The following is a 16,309-nucleotide window of genomic DNA, read 5'->3' on the forward strand; positions in this document are numbered from 1 at the left end:
CAAAAAATTGCACACGCAGCATGACTCATCAAACAGCGATGGTTTTAGTGCCTTAGCATACTAGCCGGCAAGAGAAGAATATAAAAAGTTGCGATTTCAACTGTACCTGTTTTGTCCGGTCATCTGTATCCGGTCCGCGAGTAATTGATTAATCGTTGTGAAAAAGCCTAAAGTTTGGAAAGGATGTTTGACGAACATTGCTCCGCTCCACGAATCACTGCACACGTTTTACGCTCCTGTTATAAACTCGAACAAAAGTATTAATTGGTTCCCTCACAAACTTGTTTCGGCTTGTGCTGGTCCCAACCCACTATCATAGCTATCACGTTATGACCCAGAAACTATGTCGAAATAGTTTCAAATCCACCTCAAGCTGCAGATCATTTCAGTTTTATATTGGCTATTAGTTTTTCAATAACTCCATCCAGGAGAGTGAAGAAATTTGAACATAAATATCTCTTCATTGGCTAGCAAGTGCACTAGTTTTGTTAAGCAGGGTACTGCTACTTATCACATTCGATCATGACTTGTCAAAACATCGATCATGTGCCGTCATCTATCATGGTTGTTTGCCAGTTGCCTAAGAAAACTGCGCTGCCCGGTGAGACCTTCGCATTGCAATATGGGATCTTTTTCAAAGACTTTAGCGTGGTTATCATTTGTGTGCTTTTTAGCGACCGGTTTAATCGTGTCGACATTCTTTGGAACTTTGCAATATCGGACAAAGCAGAGAATGTGCGATTGTTTCTTTGGTTTAGGTTAGCATTTTATGTGATTATCAACGCGATTAAAGTACGTTGTTGGGATATCACGTTTTGATCCACACTCAGAAGAGGCCCTTTATTGAAATAATCATTTTTATTGAGTGAAAACTATGTTCCAGCTTGTTCTTGTTAGCAACAGAATCATGATGAAACGGGTGTGTTGTTTTGTTTGCTCTTCGTGAGAGTTATATATTTATTGTTTGCAGATGCGTACAACAACTTGATGTAGCTAGGCGTAACGCTATAGTTGAATTATTATACGGTTAAAAATGAAGGATATAGCTAACGAATGGAACCGAGGACATAGTTTTGGGGTTTGGTTGAAAATAAAATCAACCCACCGTATCTGCACAAACAAAAGTAGATTGCCCAAGAGACTTATCACAATAGAAGTAAAAGCAAACTTTTCACAAATAACATAGTAAGGTCAACCAGAAAGTGTAACATTTCCAATAACACTACCGATAGTGATTAGTTCATAGTCTCGCCATAACGTCGAAAGCAAATAGTTCCCAAACGCATTAATGTTGCAAACATTGACAAACGCATTTCCATCTGAACGATGGATTCCAAGGCCTTAATGACGTACGCATTAATCCATATTGTATTTTACCGGGCTAAAATCGGGCTGATTTTTGAATAATGATGAATAATACTGGACGGTTTTGCGTCAGTTTTTGGTTTGGTTTAGAAAATTCAAACGGTGTTCACGCATTCCATTAGACACCGCTGCAGTTATAGTGCACAAACATTGAATTAGCCTTTATTGACTGATGCTGAGAAACTTGCTTTTTCCGTTGTATGAAAAATCCCCGATCAGACCGGGATTTGCAAGACGCGCTAGATTGATTAACCAGGGTGACGTCATCAGTATTGAAACAATGATGGATCAACGGCCGGATCATCCTCAGCGCTGGCGAAGCAGAATAAACGAACAGAACATAATCGGCTATGTAGCTTTAAAGGCTGTAGGCTGTTTTTTGTACCGCTGGCAAGAAAGAAATCATTAGCATATTTTCGAAAATTCGTTAAAACGGGTATGCCGAAATACGCTAATGGATTTATTCTGTTACTTTTGCGGTATCCTGCTACGTACGTACGCTTCCTTGCCGGACAATAGCAGGTCCGGCTTTAACGACAACGACATATCCACAGATAATTTTTAAGTACTGTGGCCATACAATCCACGTTCCACGGCTCGATCTCACAAATTGCGTGTGGTGGTGCACGTAAGTTCGCTGCGTGTGCGAGGTTCGCTCTGAGCAGCGCAGTTACCGGCAACGATCGGATCGGACCTCGTCACAGTGGCGTACCGAACGCGCACAGAACAACAGCTCGATCGTAAGCGGAAAACGCGCGCTGCTGTCTGCAGGCTTTTGCGTTGCGGATCGTTGTGGAAAGTGTGTCCTCTACTTTTGCGGATTGGTTGATCGCGGTGATCGGGTGATGTGGTTGATTTAGTTAAAGGTTACCTAGTGCTTCCAGATAGTGTTGTAAGAACGGGTAGAAACACAACAAAAAAAAACAAACGCCAATCGGAACTGTCCACACCGCATACATCAATTTAGAATTCGTCAAACGTGCACGTGTTGCTGTGTGAATGTTGATGTAAGTGCTTTTTGATGCAGAAGATAATGTTATTTATATTTTTGGTCCGTTGCACAAAACCGAAAACTTACTGCGAGCCAGTCATTTTTGATGGCCAAAAGTCGAGGGGAAAGTCTTTGGAAGGACACTCCGCACGCTTGAGCAAACCGTCGCATGGAGCCCCGTGCAGGTAGTAGCATCACTCGAAAGGCGATACCATTCGCTGGGCGGCAGCGGTGACTGATTGTGCGCCGAGCGTTGTGGTGTGTGAGTCGGTAGAGGCTTCACATTTTCGATATTGCCTCACAGCGCCTCACCGGTTTCCGCAAGAACTGTACGGTGCGTGTGCATTTTACAACGTCCCGCGTGTAGGAGAACAGCACACCGAGAGTGTCTTTGCAAAGCGACCAAACGACGACGGTGGTCACGGTGGCAAGCAGGAAACTGGTTCGATTGTTGAGCAGTTGTAGCGCGCAGAAACGAAGCAAAAGAGAGATTGCGATCCAAACCGTGAGCGTGTCAATTGCAGTGGTAAACAGTAAGTTGCAGTGCGATCGAGTGGTGATCGATCTTAGCGGAGGTGTGCGATCTTGTTATTGGTTGAGCGTTACTTAGAGATAATGAGTCGGTTCTGCTGCGTTTCTGACTGCGCTGCGTGTTTGCGTTGTGGATCAAAATGAGATGCGTGTGGACAAAGGTGCGAGATTTGCCAATTCTAAGAACAATCTGTTCAAGTGGTAACAACAGTTGGTGACACAATTAGAGGTGTTTGTTCAGCTTACTCCATATGCGATATGGTTGCTCACTGGAATTTGGCGAATGACACGATCACACGAATGAGAGGATCGTCTACCCGAATGGAATTTGTGATTTGAAAGGTTACCAAAGGTGCATCACATTCCGTGCAGCAATTTCGGAAGCTTTACACCCCGTGCTCGCAGACGGAATTGCAATTAAACGCTTGTGCATAGTTTTACCGGGCCCCAATGTAAAGCGTCGAAGTTGTTCGATTATTAGCTGCGAAATAGGCTTGCATATGGGCGTTTGCGTTGGAAGGGAACGAAGTGTAAGCAAAAATAGCAGCGATTGTTCCCATGAATGAAAATCAAAACATGCATTACATTGCTTACGTCGGCTACAATTTAGAACCCACCATAGGCGGTAGAAAGCTAGCTCACGCTGTAACGCCAAAGCGGCTAGTGGGATTTCATTCCGCGCATGGTTCTCCGCTGCTGTCTGTTTCGGGTTTCCTTCTCTTGGGTGAGATTTTGTTTTGACGAAGTTATTGTGGGGGGTGCGGCATTTATCGCATTGTCAAGACCATTCAAATTACACGCGAATGCATTTGATTGCATCTTTTATAGCGCTTGGCCACTTTGCAACAGTTGTATTTGGGTTTAATGTTCAATGCCATCAGACATAATTTTAAATTATATTTTGAAGAAAATGTGCGTCACACAACAAAAATTGGGTTCTTTTTTTAACAAAGCCATTTGTTTACATTTTGTGTAGACACCTTTTCGCCTAACGCCTATTTCTTTCCGAACAGCAAGGGAAACACTGAACAGCAGCAGCAGCAACACATCTAAATAAGCATCTAATGACAATTGTTCGGCCGCTCACACGTAATTCATTCAAAAAATGAACTGAACTATCGTTTTTAAGCTGCTTTTCAAAGGTAAAATATGCCATGATTAAGTGAATTTTCTTCGAAAGAGTTTAATTCGTTTAATTGTTTTAATTATTATACGAAAAACTCACAATGTTAGAGGTTCTTTTGTGGGGAAAGTGGAATAAACCGTTCCACGCCAAAGTAATGATCATACAAAGTGCATTCGATTGGCTTGATTTTTTATCGTTGTAATGCATTTTCGTGATGTTGTCAATTGTATATTATTGACAGAAAATGAGAAAAAAAACACTTATCTCATACAGCACCGGATCGAGTACACCACGTAAAGCAAAAGGATATCTTTAACCAACCTCCCCAACGGCAACTGAACACAATAACACAACCGAGCATGCCCGTAATGAGACAAAATGCAAGGAGTCAATGACTTGTATTAATTGTAGAAATATCAACGCAACGTCATCATGGAGAGTTAAATAAGCAAATAAATCAGTTTCGTACATATCATCATGTCGTAGAACCACTGCATCGCCAGAATGAATTTGACTAATGTTAGGAAATAACGCGCCTTCAACACCTTTGACATAACGAGCAAATTTAAATGCTTTACGAAATCATCTCTTCGGGATATTGAGGATAGATGCTATCTTCTTAGTATCAGTAATTTCACAAGTTTTCCGAGGAACGTTTCGATGTGCTTCAATGTTAGAAGATCTTTGGTATTATTGTATCACAATGAACAAGTTCATAAACGATTGGTTCTCTGGTGGCATTAAGCTGTGCCGATCGCTGAACTTCTAAACATTCCTTCATCAATCCAAAGTTGCTACACTGTTTCGAATTCCGCACCGAACTACACAAAAAAGAGCTCCAAGAATTTGGGCTCTTGTACAATGCAATACAGTACAATACAATAAGCAAGTACAATAGAATCTCTTATATAAGTATAAGTTCGTTCGTTATGCGTGATTTTGCTCGTTGAGAGAGGTATTTCGTGTAGCAGCATGCAAATTTGCACGTTATGCGAAACACTTTTCAAAAGAGAACGCGGGGGTTTACTGTACATTAGCTCAATAACTTCTGCTACTTTATGATCCTGCTTGCATATCTCAGCACTAGAGAAAGTTATGTCCCCGAGGTGGGATTATTAACGAAGAAGTTATTACCATTACCTCACAGCGCTATTCTCTTCCGTGTACTGGTAAACAATAATTGTTCCGTTGGTATTGAAACCGGACTCATGCAATATTAGCACTTTGCATCGCGATATTTAATCTATTTTGTCAAAGGATTACCAAACGATACGATAATTACCGTAAGTTGTTAAACACGCGGAATCAAGTAGTCACTGAAACTGTTGCATCTTTGGCTTTAATTGGTGTTGCCGTTGGTCGAAAAACCGAACAAATCTCCTGCGCTTCGCACTAGAACACTCTCGGAAGGTGTTATAACTACAACTAAAATCGTGCCACACAAGGCTGCAGAGTGATAACAAGTTTTACAGCCCGCTGGGCCTAATGGGGGTTCGGTTAGTAGCCAGGGCTACTAACAGCGCGCTGCGTATTCTACCCATACAGCGCACCGAACCGTAACAAGTTGGGTGTGCAGTTTTGGGTGTGTTATCATGTTTCCGGGGTATACACTCACAAGGCACTTTTACACAGCGAAGCGATCGGTTTTAGCGCCTGCCGTAGGGCGCTAATGACGTGCACGAGCACGCACCCCGTGTACGCACGCCAGCATAGTTGATGGACCGTGAATATGAGTTCATAAGTCGAACCGATTCTATGCCACATCTTCATACCGTCCACCGCGAAGTAAATGTGTGTGTGTGTGTTTTCTTTAATAACGCGAGGAATTTGAAGTTCACAGTTGAACGATCGGTTGATTGACAAGACGTCGAACTCCTCCTGCTTGACGGTCCACGGGGGTGGTATCTTTCACGCTCAGGGTCATCAGGTGTAACAGTTGATTTGATTGAGCGGTGTGCGCGTGCCACGGATTAGACAAACTTGTTTCGCTACCATTTACAAGGACAATCAACCCTGCCTGTTGATCCTTGCGATAGGACTTTGCGTAATGTAGGTTAATCTGTTTGTTCCGATGGTGCGTGCCTGTCACTAGGGGTTGTAGTTTTCGGTTTGTGTTGCTTCCCGTTCCCATCGTTCGCACGATGCTCAATTTTGTGTTGCGTATCAAACTCAAACCGTATGAATCGTTTATATACTTTAGGTTGGGCAGGAGTTGGAGTCAGTTCAATATTGCCTTTCCGCAGCGAAGCATTGAGTTGAGTGATTCATAACAACAACATCGTTTCGTCCATCCGCAGCACAAACTCCAGAGATGGCATCCCGATCACTGTTGGTACTGCAGTTGCTGCCAATCCTGGCGCTTAACCTTGCCGGGGCACAATTTTTCAGCCAGCAGCTTAAAAACGTAATTCAATGGAAGGCGGCAGATTTTGCTTTTCCGACACCGCAGGAACGGGACGAGGCACTGGCATCGGGACGATATGTGCCGGAAAATTGTATACCACTCGACATGGATGTCGACTATTCCAGTAAGTTTCGCCTCAAAAGGGTAGTGATACGTGATGAGGTAATGTTTCTTGAACTTGTTTTAACCCTCTACATCTAGATCCAGCTCGCTCTCGTTTATTTGTAACGATTCCGAGGTTTGTTCAGGGCATCCCGTACACGCTGGGCCGTGTAAGTCGCTCGCAAGGACCGTCGGGTCCGCTGATAGAACCCTTTCCGAACGCAGCTATACAGGCGAGACCTGAGAACAACAATTGCCAAGGGATTGTATCCGTATTTCGCATAAAGGTGTGTAGTGTAGTGGGCTGTAGTGGGGAATTTACAGTAAGCACAGCATTAACTGATTGTTTTACCGTATCCATTAGATTGATGAATGTAATCGAATGTGGGTGCTCGATACTGGAAAGATTGGCGAAAGACGCATCTGTCTGCCACAGTTGGTGGTTTTTGACATGAAAACCGACAAAATCATCCATCGGTATCAAATTCCTGCCGATCAGCTCGTTTGCGAATTGTCCCTGTTGGTGAACTTGGTATGGATTGAAGCGTGTAAGCACGTGCTCTGAATAAGTAATAACGAATATCTACATATCACACACACAGCTCGTAGACGTCCAGGATCCGGCGCCGCTTGGATCGTGCAAGAATACGAAGGTATACATGGCGGACGTCACTGCACCGGCGATGATCGTGTACGATATGGCAAGGAGCAAATCGTGGCGCATAACAAACAAACAAATGCATCCCAATCCCGACTATGGCACCTTTACTATCTCGAACGAGAGCTTCGATCTTATGGATGGGATCGTCGCTATGGCGTTGTCGCCCCGTATACCATCGGATAATGTGGTATTTTCGTCAAACTACGGTACTAACTGGCGCCCGTCCAACGATCGACTGATGTATTTCCATGCGCTAGCATCATTGACGGAGAACGCGGTTCGCACTTCTGTGTTGCATAACGACACGGTCTGGGAGCAAGACGTTGAGGCGCTGCCACGGTCCTTCCGGCCAATAGGCATACGTCCATCGCAGGCGGTAGCGGAGGCGATGGACAGCAATGGGAATATGTTCTTCGGATTGGTGGGACAAAATGCAATTGCCTGCTGGGATTCAACGACACCGTACAATCCGGCGAACATGCGCATCGTTGCACAAAATAGTGAAACATTGCAGTTTCCCAGCGGGGTCAAGATCATACGAAACCGTAAAGGCGCCGAAGAGTTGTGGGTGTTAACGTGCCGTTTTCAGAAGGTGATGACGGGATCGCTGAACACCAACGAGACCAATTTCAGAATACAAGCCATACAGATTCCGGAATTGTTAGGATATAAAAACTCCTGTAGAGTATAAAATCTTGGGATGGGATTTCAAGATGGAAAAGAAAAATTGGAAATAAATCGTTACCATTAGGATTACACTTAGTTTTTTCATGTTTGGTCTAATGTACCAGTTACTTTATTTATTTTACAATGCAACATAACCTCACCGTACTGAATGAGTACCATTAGCTTACGAATTTGCTTGAATTTATTATAACAAAATGGAACGGTTTTAAGATTAACGACTTACCTATACTCTTTTAAAATATTCTGCCTGATGTGGTGTTCGTATAATTTTGCTATCTGGAAATTGTGTTTTAATTTTTACATTCAAAGCAAAGCACATTTGAAACTATTTAAAGAACGGGGAAAAATTTCAATTGAGATTCATGGGTTACATTGCATTAAAATTGTGATTTTAATTATATTAACATATTTTGGAAATTTCATACCACTGAAATAGTTAATTACCAACAAATTATGGCTGAGTTATAAGCAAAAAAGATACAGTTTATTATACAATTGTTGTAATTTACTAATTGGATAAATATTTCAAATAACGACAACTTTTACTCATTTTGAACTGGTATACAGTTATTGGGTCATTATACCAGCTCAACTGTTGTTTTTGCTGACGTTAGACAGCAAGACGTCGTTGAAAGAGACAAACATATGTAACCTACTCGTGCTGTTTCTTTCGCACGCTTGCTCGTCATTTCTGTATTCGTATTTGATGCCTGCAATTCTATTTGGCATTAAAACATTGTAAACATTCCAAACAATTCCGCTTTTTGGTTACAGGTGCCTTGTAGTAACATTAAAGAAAGGTCAGTGTTCAGGTACGGTTTAGTTTAGTTCAATAGTTTTAATTGAAACGGTCGCGCTAGACATTCGTTGATGATTCCAAAACAATAATAAGCTCTTTATGTAAAGATATGATATCTAAAGTTTCTGTTGTTTTTACACAATTTTTAGCCCTGTAAAATCCCGGTACGCAATCAAACAACTAGCACCTTCACTTCACCTTTAATTAACAACAATCTGGCAGCATTATGACGAAACTTTTCGAATGGTTTATGGCTGCGGCTTGCTTTTTCAGCGTTTATTTTGCAATAGTTCTGCGTCAGGTTAAGCACGCAGTGTTGGACCAGTACATGCTGGAAATTCAGCTTTCCCCCATATTTCTGGTGTTAATTTTTGGTGTAAGTAGAAAGCAAATAGCTAACAAATCACATCAACTGTTCAATGTTCAACATTTTCACACATTGTTCTCTTCAGCTGTTCTCTGCCACCGTGGTGTTGTATCGAACTTTCACGTTTAACAACTGCGAGGAAGCTGCCAAAGAGCTGATGGAACAGATTAAGGAAGCCAAAGCTGATCTGAGAAGCAAAGGTTTGGTGTTGAGTGATTAACAGTTTGTGCATTTGCCGCTCATAGCGTTTGTTTTGTAAATAAAGTTTTTAAGAAAGTTACAAGAATTGCAACATAAGGGGCAATCATCCACTCGAGAACCAAAGCTTTAATGTTGTTTTATCATCCGACCGTGCGTAATGTGCTAAAACAAACGTTCAAAATCCTCCTGCTTCGAGTGAGTCATTTGAAAACATATTTATACGGAAATTCGATTTGAATTGCAAACACAAGACCGTTTCAAATCCAATATTTAATGTATGTTCTTATGAAGGTTCTTTACAAACCCGTTCTAATGATACTAATAGTGTTAATTTGCTAATTGTAGTAGGAACTCTTTGAACGCCTTCAATAACGAACGCAACGAATTGTTATAACAACTACGGATGACTAATAATGTTAATAATGTTGGCATGCGATTGGTCAAATTATAATTTTTTTAATTATTCACTGCATTGTATCGACACAATCTTGGATTTTTTTTTGCTTAATTTGATCGAAACCTGTTTCAATCGACACATCTTCAAAAACAAAAAAAAACCATTACTCGCTACCAAGAAATCCAGCGTCACGCTCGCAGTAAAACTTCTCCAAATCCTTAATTTCATTTCATTCTTGTCCGTGATCTTTCTTCTAGTTTGCCTTGTTCCTTTCATTCGCTTGAAATTCGTTTGAATGCTAATTTTGCATGTGGCCAGAAATAAAAAATATCTCGAATTTGATGTCCCAGCAAATGACAAATATTCTGGAGTGTAGATTCTTGTAAGCTTAGTTAGGCCGAACGCTTGACTCACAGACGCGTGATTATGCAAATACCGGTTCTGTTCCTGTGAAAGGCATGTGGTGCTTGTACTGAAAGCTGCTGTTGCTATTTCGTGAGAGCCTACAGCACATTCGGTATCTTCAATAACAAAAAAAAAATGTCTTGAACTTATTTTTTCAAATAATTGACTTATACGCATTGTATTGTTCAATAGAAAGCAATATCCAACCTTTAGTACACACGTGATACGGTCCGTTCAAGCGTACAAGTGGAAATAGCTTTTTGAACCCCATCGGCCAGGTAGGGAATGTTTGCATTTAAACGACGGATGGCACCTGCAGGCTAATGAATTATTGGATGAGTAAACAGAGGATGAGTAATACTGTACTGCACCATTGTTACTACAACGAGGGCAGAAATGAATGATATTCCGAGTTTGGCAGTAAAACCCAATGTTTGGAAGACGCATTTCTTCAGCGTATTTAACATTTTTACAAAATTAAAAAGATAAACTATTTAAAGTTAAGTTTAACAGCAAAAGAATTTGTCAGCGTCCGGTCAGAATGTTATGCCATTAGAATGTTGAACAACACGGTCCCGTGGGGTTTGCCGCTGGGGAAGAATGTACGAGAACGGGATGAAAAAGTAACGGCGGCACACATATGCTGGCTCACTCTACCGCACAGATCGATTGAGTTGGCATGCTGGGCACACGCGGCTGTTGCTCGCTTTGTACGCGCTGAAACGAGTTCCCAACCCGCAGCGAACAACGCCAGCGTTCAGTTTGTGTCCAACGTTTCCAGCGAAAAGAAGGCTTTCCCATCACGCAGCTCCTTCCGATACGCGATCTACGCGAGGTGAACAGACGCGCCCGTGTGAAACAAACGCATTCTTCTTCGTTTGCTCGAAAGATCGAAGCGCGTCCCAACGGTTTGAAGCGAACCGTTGAAAAGGAAGCCCATTTGATCGCCGTAACCTGTTTTCGGGGATCGTGATTGTCGGTGGCTGTGCGAGTGTGTTTGCGTTTGGGCCTCACTGTACCTGTTGCTCCCGTTGTAACTTCTGCTTCTTCTTCAAACGATGCTGTTTAAAAGCTTTCTTATGCTGAGCGTCTTCGCTGTCGCCTGCTACGGACAATCGAAAGTAAGTTCGTTTCGCCGGCTTGTGCGTCGCCATCTCGCAAGATCGAGTCGAGATCAGCATCGGATTGAGAAGGGTGCGCCAATACTTTGGCACTCTTCGGTGACCGCTGCTGTAGTGGTGTTCGGCAAATAAAACAAGAGGAGAGAGAGACAGTGTTCAGCGACGCGCGACACAAGTGTATGAATGCAGCTGTGTATCCCCCTGCTTTAAGGTGTGGCCCAGCGCCATCGAACGCGGCGTGGAAATTTGTTCTTTTTCCGCTGCTTCCACAGTTCAGGCGCGATCTTTGTGGCTGTGTGGTGGTATGTATGTGCATTGTATTGTTTTTTTCGCGGACACAGACCCTGTCCCGTTTGACCGGATAACCCGTCAACCAGCGTCGAATTGACGACGAAAGCGACCATTAGCTGATTAGAGTAAACGGTGGTTGCCGAGTTGGAATAATGTGGACAAATTTTTCCCTGCGAACGGTTTCCTATTTACATGAACGCACCAGGGAAGACTTTCCACCGTTTGTTCGCGTTGTAGGCATTTTACGAAACACGATGGCGCTAAATATGCTAACAAAAATGTAGGCCATATCGGTTGCCCGCAAAACCGGCAAGAGTACTTTCCAACGGTACGGGTCGTTATTGTTGCTGACGTTGTAGCTTTTGCATTTCGTGTAATAGCGTAACTGCGTTGGATGATTTCCATTTCCCGTTCCTGACCGGCGAGTTCATTTTTAACGATTTGCCGAAATCAATAGCGAAAATGTATGCAAAACTATGCGAGGTAACTGCAGCTAATCCATCTTCATTTGTACAGCCAGACGATAAGCTATTTTTAAAAGCCTCGTATTGATCGTTTAAAACATGCGAAAGCTTCCATGCAATGTATCCGGCTGCTAGCCCCAAGCAAACTTCATGCCTTCATGGTAGAGGAAAATACTTGTTGTTTACTATGCCAAGGCCAAGAAAGTTCCACGCATCCCGTTCTAGCCGAGAACTGGAAGGAAAAAGCACATAAAACTGATTTATGCGACACAAATGATTGCCATTAAATGTGGGCAAAGGTGAACGTATTTTTTTCGCACGGAAACATTTTCTAGTTTCGTTTCTTCATATTTTTGTATACTTACCTAGCAGCAAATGCATTATTGCGAAAAACATTGTACTGCTTAGTGAAAAACGTGTGGAAAACACACATTTTCAAATTCAGATCGCTTGTCTTTCAAAGTCGATAAGGGTTGTTGTTTTGCACTCCCAAACCCTGTCATTACGAAGGGCCTTTTTTATTCGTTAATTATATGTATGAGGGAAATGCTATTATGCAAACATCGTTAACAACGCTAGAATTGAGTTTGATGTTGCTTGTACAATATTAGTCGAGTGTTCGCGTGACCCAAATGTAACGTTTGGCAAAGCGTGGTATAGTTTTCTTCAAAAAGATTAAGCTTCGTAACGATGTCTTTCTTATTCATCGTTCCGTAAAGGTCATACTGCTTATGGTGGAGTAAAAACAAGGTAAAAAGTTAATAATTTTTGTTTCGTGTAAAGTACTTGCACGTATGAGGTGATCTTTTAATTATGATAAAAATAACTGCTGGTGAAGTTATTGCATTGCTGGGGTTGATGCAATCGATTCTTGACTGTAGTGTAAAACAAATGCAGAAATGCACTTGTTTACATTTGGTATGTGTCTTGGATGGTATTTGAATCGCCGTTGATTTAACCATACAGAATACTGTGTTCGGTATTTGATGAAGTTAGCACTTAACACCGCAATGACATCACACGATCAGAAGCTGACAGCTGCTAAGTAAAGGTCCTGAGAAGGTCATCGGCATCATTACATGCCATTACATATCCATGAAGCTGAATCGTCATTTATATAAAAAAGAATCGCGAATAACTTCTTTAAACGCCATACTTATAGCAGCTATGAAGCACACTGCCATTTTAAATCTCAAATCGAGCCTAGTGCTGGGAGAATTGTACGGTAATGTTCATCGTTCTGGCACAGAACGTGACTCGCACATCTATCGCGGTGAGGAAGCACGAACCTTCTTTATCTTCTCTACCTTATTATTTAAGAGTCATTTCGCAGGTTCATAATTCATAATAACATTGGAAAACTGTTTGTATGCTAATGTGTGCTTGCTTAATCTAATGTTTGCGCAACTTGCAGGTGCCCGTATACGTGTACTATGAATCGCTCTGCCCGGATAGTGCACGGTTCGTTAACGAACAGCTGTACCCGGTGGCTAAGACGTTCAAGAAGAATCTAGAGCTTCATCTGGTGCCGTTCGGCAAGTCCACCTACACGACGCAAGGCTCGGAGGTGATGTTCACGTGTCATCATGGCGAAAACGAGTGCTACGGTAACAAGGTCCACGCCTGTGCCATCCAGCACATTCAGGGTAACTCGTATCAGCCGAACATTTCGAAGGAAGATCTAACACTGGAGTACGTTAACTGTCTGATGCATCGGGCCCAGCTGAAGGATGGTGCGTTCCCGACCAAGCGCTGCGCCGATGAGGTGAAAATTGACCAGTGGCAAGCTATCATGGATTGTGCCAACAGTACCGAAGGTAGCCAGCTGCTGAAGCAACATGGTGATATGACGAACAAAGTGCAATCGCCACTCAAGAGTGTCCCCACTGTTGCCTTTAAGCAGGTGTGTATTTTTTTTTTATTTTTTTTATCTATTTTTTTTTTATGAGCACTCTACATGGGCATTCACCGTGTGCAACCGGTCTAATGGAATGTATACCATTTTCTGTTTCAGACATACGATGATGAACTGCAGAAACTGTCTGTGAGCAGCTTCCGTCATGCGCTGTGCAAAAACCTGAGTCCGCAACCTGTCGAGTGTCTCGACCTTCCATCAGCCGCCACGGTGGTCAGCTCGTTCGGTATGCTCGTCGCTGTTGCCGCCGTCCTCGTTGCCAGACTATTTTAAGCAATGGTCCAACCAGTGTGCGTAACGTACTCTTAAAAAAACTACAAAACTACTATTGATAGTTTGAAAAGTCGAGGAAAATTTGGTAGTCCTGTTTTATTGGTAACCATCATTTAAGAGTAAAGATCGATTCCGGGATGCATGTTCACTATTCATCGAATCCGTCCAAGCTGTTGTATTTTGTAGATGTTTCCTTCGATGCTTTTAAAAATAAAGTCTTCTGGCATGATCAAATCGATCGTGAACCTTAGCTGCATAGACAGGAATCCTTGATGTTACGGTTGATCCAGTGTAGATACTGGCTGACACGTGTGTAAACGCCCGGGAAATTTTTCTGAGCACAGGCACGGCCCCATGAAACAACCCCGACTAGTTCGTAATGGTTGAGTTTAGTATTCAGCACTTGCAACGGTCCTCCACTATCACCCTGCGTAGTTCAATTGAGAAAAAAGGTTGTTTACGGTTTTGTTTGAACATCATCGTGCGGAAGAAAATCCATCTCACCTGGCAGGAATCTTTGCCACCCTCAAGATACCCGGCACAAATCATCCTGTTCGTTATCTGAAAGGCCCAATAGCCAGCCCGCCGACACTCACGGTTCGTCAAGATCGGTACTTCGGTTTGCTGTAACGTACCCGAAAGACCACCTCCGGATTTCGTTCTTCCCCAGCCCGTTACTATTCCCCTGCTGCCCTCGTACATTTCCGTCGCCTGCGGTAGACAGATAGGCATCACACGATCGCTGATCGACACGGGGTATGTGAGCTCCAGGAGCGCAATATCGTTGTTGTTGTTGAAAGCGTTGTACCAGTTGGTCAGAATACGTTTGACACTACGCTCTATGGATGTTCCGGTCGGTTTGCTACGATCATTTACCCCAAACTGTATGCGAAATAGTGCCCGGTCCGGCTTGGTCGTACAATGGGCGGCCGTGATGACATATCGATCCGAAAGCAGGGAACCACCGCAGCTGAACTTATTGTCATAGTAGAGAGCGGCCATCCAGGAGAAGCTGTTATCGTCCACGGGAGTGCCACCTACTATTCGTTCGTTTATCGGCTCTACAGATCCACATTCTGTATTGAAAAAGCAATTATTAAAGGTTATTGTTTCGTATAGATACAGAACAGGGGTCTAGAAACTTTTCAGTCCTTGGGTCGTATTGGTTACAACTATCGTAGTTGAGAGCCACTTATACATTAACTTGCGGGCTATTTGAACAGAGGCCGGAAGCTCCTCGGGCCGTAGTTTGGATACCCCTGGTTTGGGAGAACCATAAATCACAGTGCCCGGTCTCGGAAGTTATCGTAACAACAAGGAAATGAATATTTTATTTCTTAGCATCACAGAGTTCATCATTTACTTTTCGAAATTCTTAAATGATTAGTTGAAAGATACTTATTATTTCGATTGAGCTTGAATGAGTTTAAAAAACAGAATGTTTATATACCCCCTCCTACTTACTGCACGGTGTGCAATTTTGCGATGGCACCGCAGAATCACTGGCAAAAACTGGAGCACCGATGACGCCCGTAATCCAGTCGATAATTGGTCGGGCACGATTTATCTCGAAGTACTCCGGACGCACTGTAACGAAGTTGATGATCCGCTCTTCTTCGGGTTCGAACTCTTCCGTCCAATAATCATTATACGGTACGGTTGGAAGTGTTCTAACTTCGTATCGTTGAGTATGCCAATTTTTCAAGCCACATATCAAATTGATAGAAAGCAAACTAGCGATTATGCGCACTATATGTTCGTTCATGGTTAGTCTCCCGTACAGGGATTAAGGCACAATAAAAGTGTTATAAGTTGTTTTTTTTCGTAAAAGAACGATCAGATGTGATTGATAAGCAAACGAAATAAAACTCTTCTGCACACCGACCTTATCGACACTAGCGAAATCGTCTTTCGGATCTCGGTCTCAAACGTCCACTAAAACACGACGCCATATACCAATGCCTATTCACAGCATATTTTAATGCCGTACAGTTGTGAACTAAAGGGGTCGAAATGGACGAATATATTCAAAAATCAGGCGTCGATGAGTTTCGTCCACTCTTTTGTGGTATGCTTTTGTTCTATTATACAGCCGGCATCTCTTTCCATCCCATCTGTATTGTGGCTGTGTTAGTTATGATTGCGTACCTTGCGTTTGTGCTGCTTGGGACTTTCACTGACGGTGGAAGACACTGAAGCTGATATGGCT

General features: G+C 42.7%; 4 protein-coding genes across 5 annotated transcripts; 3 read left to right on the forward strand and 1 right to left on the reverse strand.

The window, feature by feature from the left end:
* The first annotated feature begins 2,099 nt into the window (after positions 1–2,099).
* On the forward strand, positions 2,100–7,936 carry LOC128299246 (protein yellow-like). 2 transcript variants are annotated; one of them, XM_053035150.1, is made up of 5 exons: positions 2,100–2,372; positions 6,311–6,541; positions 6,619–6,806; positions 6,884–7,051; positions 7,122–7,936. In XM_053035150.1, exons 2-5 carry the CDS (start codon positions 6,325–6,327, stop codon positions 7,869–7,871), a joined length of 1,323 nt encoding a protein of 440 aa, XP_052891110.1. In that variant the 5' UTR covers positions 2,100–2,372; positions 6,311–6,324; the 3' UTR covers positions 7,872–7,936. The 2 variants fall into 2 exon arrangements, with proteins under 2 accessions (XP_052891110.1, XP_052891111.1); XM_053035151.1 differs by lacking the exon at positions 2,100–2,372 and having other exon boundaries at positions 6,215–6,541.
* An 888-nt stretch (positions 7,937–8,824) lies between these two features.
* LOC128298937 (dolichol-phosphate mannosyltransferase subunit 3) lies at positions 8,825–9,340 on the forward strand. Its single transcript, XM_053034753.1, has 2 exons — positions 8,825–9,042; positions 9,119–9,340. Exons 1-2 carry the CDS (start codon positions 8,893–8,895, stop codon positions 9,251–9,253), a joined length of 285 nt encoding a protein of 94 aa, XP_052890713.1. The 5' UTR covers positions 8,825–8,892; the 3' UTR covers positions 9,254–9,340.
* Positions 9,341–10,787: 1,447 nt separating this feature from the next.
* LOC128298934 (GILT-like protein 1) lies at positions 10,788–14,350 on the forward strand. Its single transcript, XM_053034748.1, has 3 exons — positions 10,788–11,157; positions 13,327–13,815; positions 13,927–14,350. Exons 1-3 carry the CDS (start codon positions 11,095–11,097, stop codon positions 14,098–14,100), a joined length of 726 nt encoding a protein of 241 aa, XP_052890708.1. The 5' UTR covers positions 10,788–11,094; the 3' UTR covers positions 14,101–14,350.
* LOC128298933 (trypsin 3A1-like) lies at positions 14,326–15,865 on the reverse strand. The gene is made up of 3 exons (XM_053034746.1): positions 15,565–15,865; positions 14,605–15,176; positions 14,326–14,527 (listed from the first exon to the last, which is right to left on the reverse strand). The coding sequence occupies exons 1-3, from the start codon at positions 15,863–15,865 to the stop codon at positions 14,348–14,350; spliced, it is 1,053 nt and encodes a 350-aa protein (XP_052890706.1). The 3' UTR covers positions 14,326–14,347.
* Between the last annotated feature and the right edge of the window lie 444 nt (positions 15,866–16,309).

Source organism: Anopheles moucheti, chromosome 2, assembly GCF_943734755.1.
Source record: "Anopheles moucheti chromosome 2, idAnoMoucSN_F20_07, whole genome shotgun sequence".
Classification (NCBI taxonomy): Eukaryota; Metazoa; Arthropoda; class Insecta; order Diptera; family Culicidae; genus Anopheles; species Anopheles moucheti.

Bases quoted from the DNA above. Each gene is read 5' to 3' on its own strand.
- LOC128299246 (XM_053035150.1), top strand. From the start codon at position 6,325: ATGGCATCCCGATCACTGTTGGTACTGCAGTTGCTGCCAATCCTGGCG. The intron at 6,542-6,618 runs GTAAGTTTCGCC...CTCTACATCTAG, and splicing joins CATGGATGTCGACTATTCCA to ATCCAGCTCGCTCTCGTTTA. The intron at 6,807-6,883 runs GTGTGTAGTGTA...CGTATCCATTAG, and splicing joins TATCCGTATTTCGCATAAAG to ATTGATGAATGTAATCGAAT.
- LOC128298937 (XM_053034753.1), top strand. From the start codon at position 8,893: ATGACGAAACTTTTCGAATGGTTTATGGCTGCGGCTTGCTTTTTCAGC. The intron at 9,043-9,118 runs GTAAGTAGAAAG...TGTTCTCTTCAG, and splicing joins TTCTGGTGTTAATTTTTGGT to CTGTTCTCTGCCACCGTGGT.
- LOC128298934 (XM_053034748.1), top strand. From the start codon at position 11,095: ATGCTGTTTAAAAGCTTTCTTATGCTGAGCGTCTTCGCTGTCGCCTGC. The intron at 11,158-13,326 runs GTAAGTTCGTTT...CGCAACTTGCAG, and splicing joins CCTGCTACGGACAATCGAAA to GTGCCCGTATACGTGTACTA. The intron at 13,816-13,926 runs GTGTGTATTTTT...TTTCTGTTTCAG, and splicing joins CCACTGTTGCCTTTAAGCAG to ACATACGATGATGAACTGCA.
- LOC128298933 (XM_053034746.1), bottom strand. From the start codon at position 15,865: ATGAACGAACATATAGTGCGCATAATCGCTAGTTTGCTTTCTATCAAT. The intron at 15,177-15,564 runs GTAAGTAGGAGG...TTTTCAATACAG, and splicing joins GCAAAATTGCACACCGTGCA to AATGTGGATCTGTAGAGCCG. The intron at 14,528-14,604 runs GTGAGATGGATT...TGAACTACGCAG, and splicing joins GTGGCAAAGATTCCTGCCAG to GGTGATAGTGGAGGACCGTT.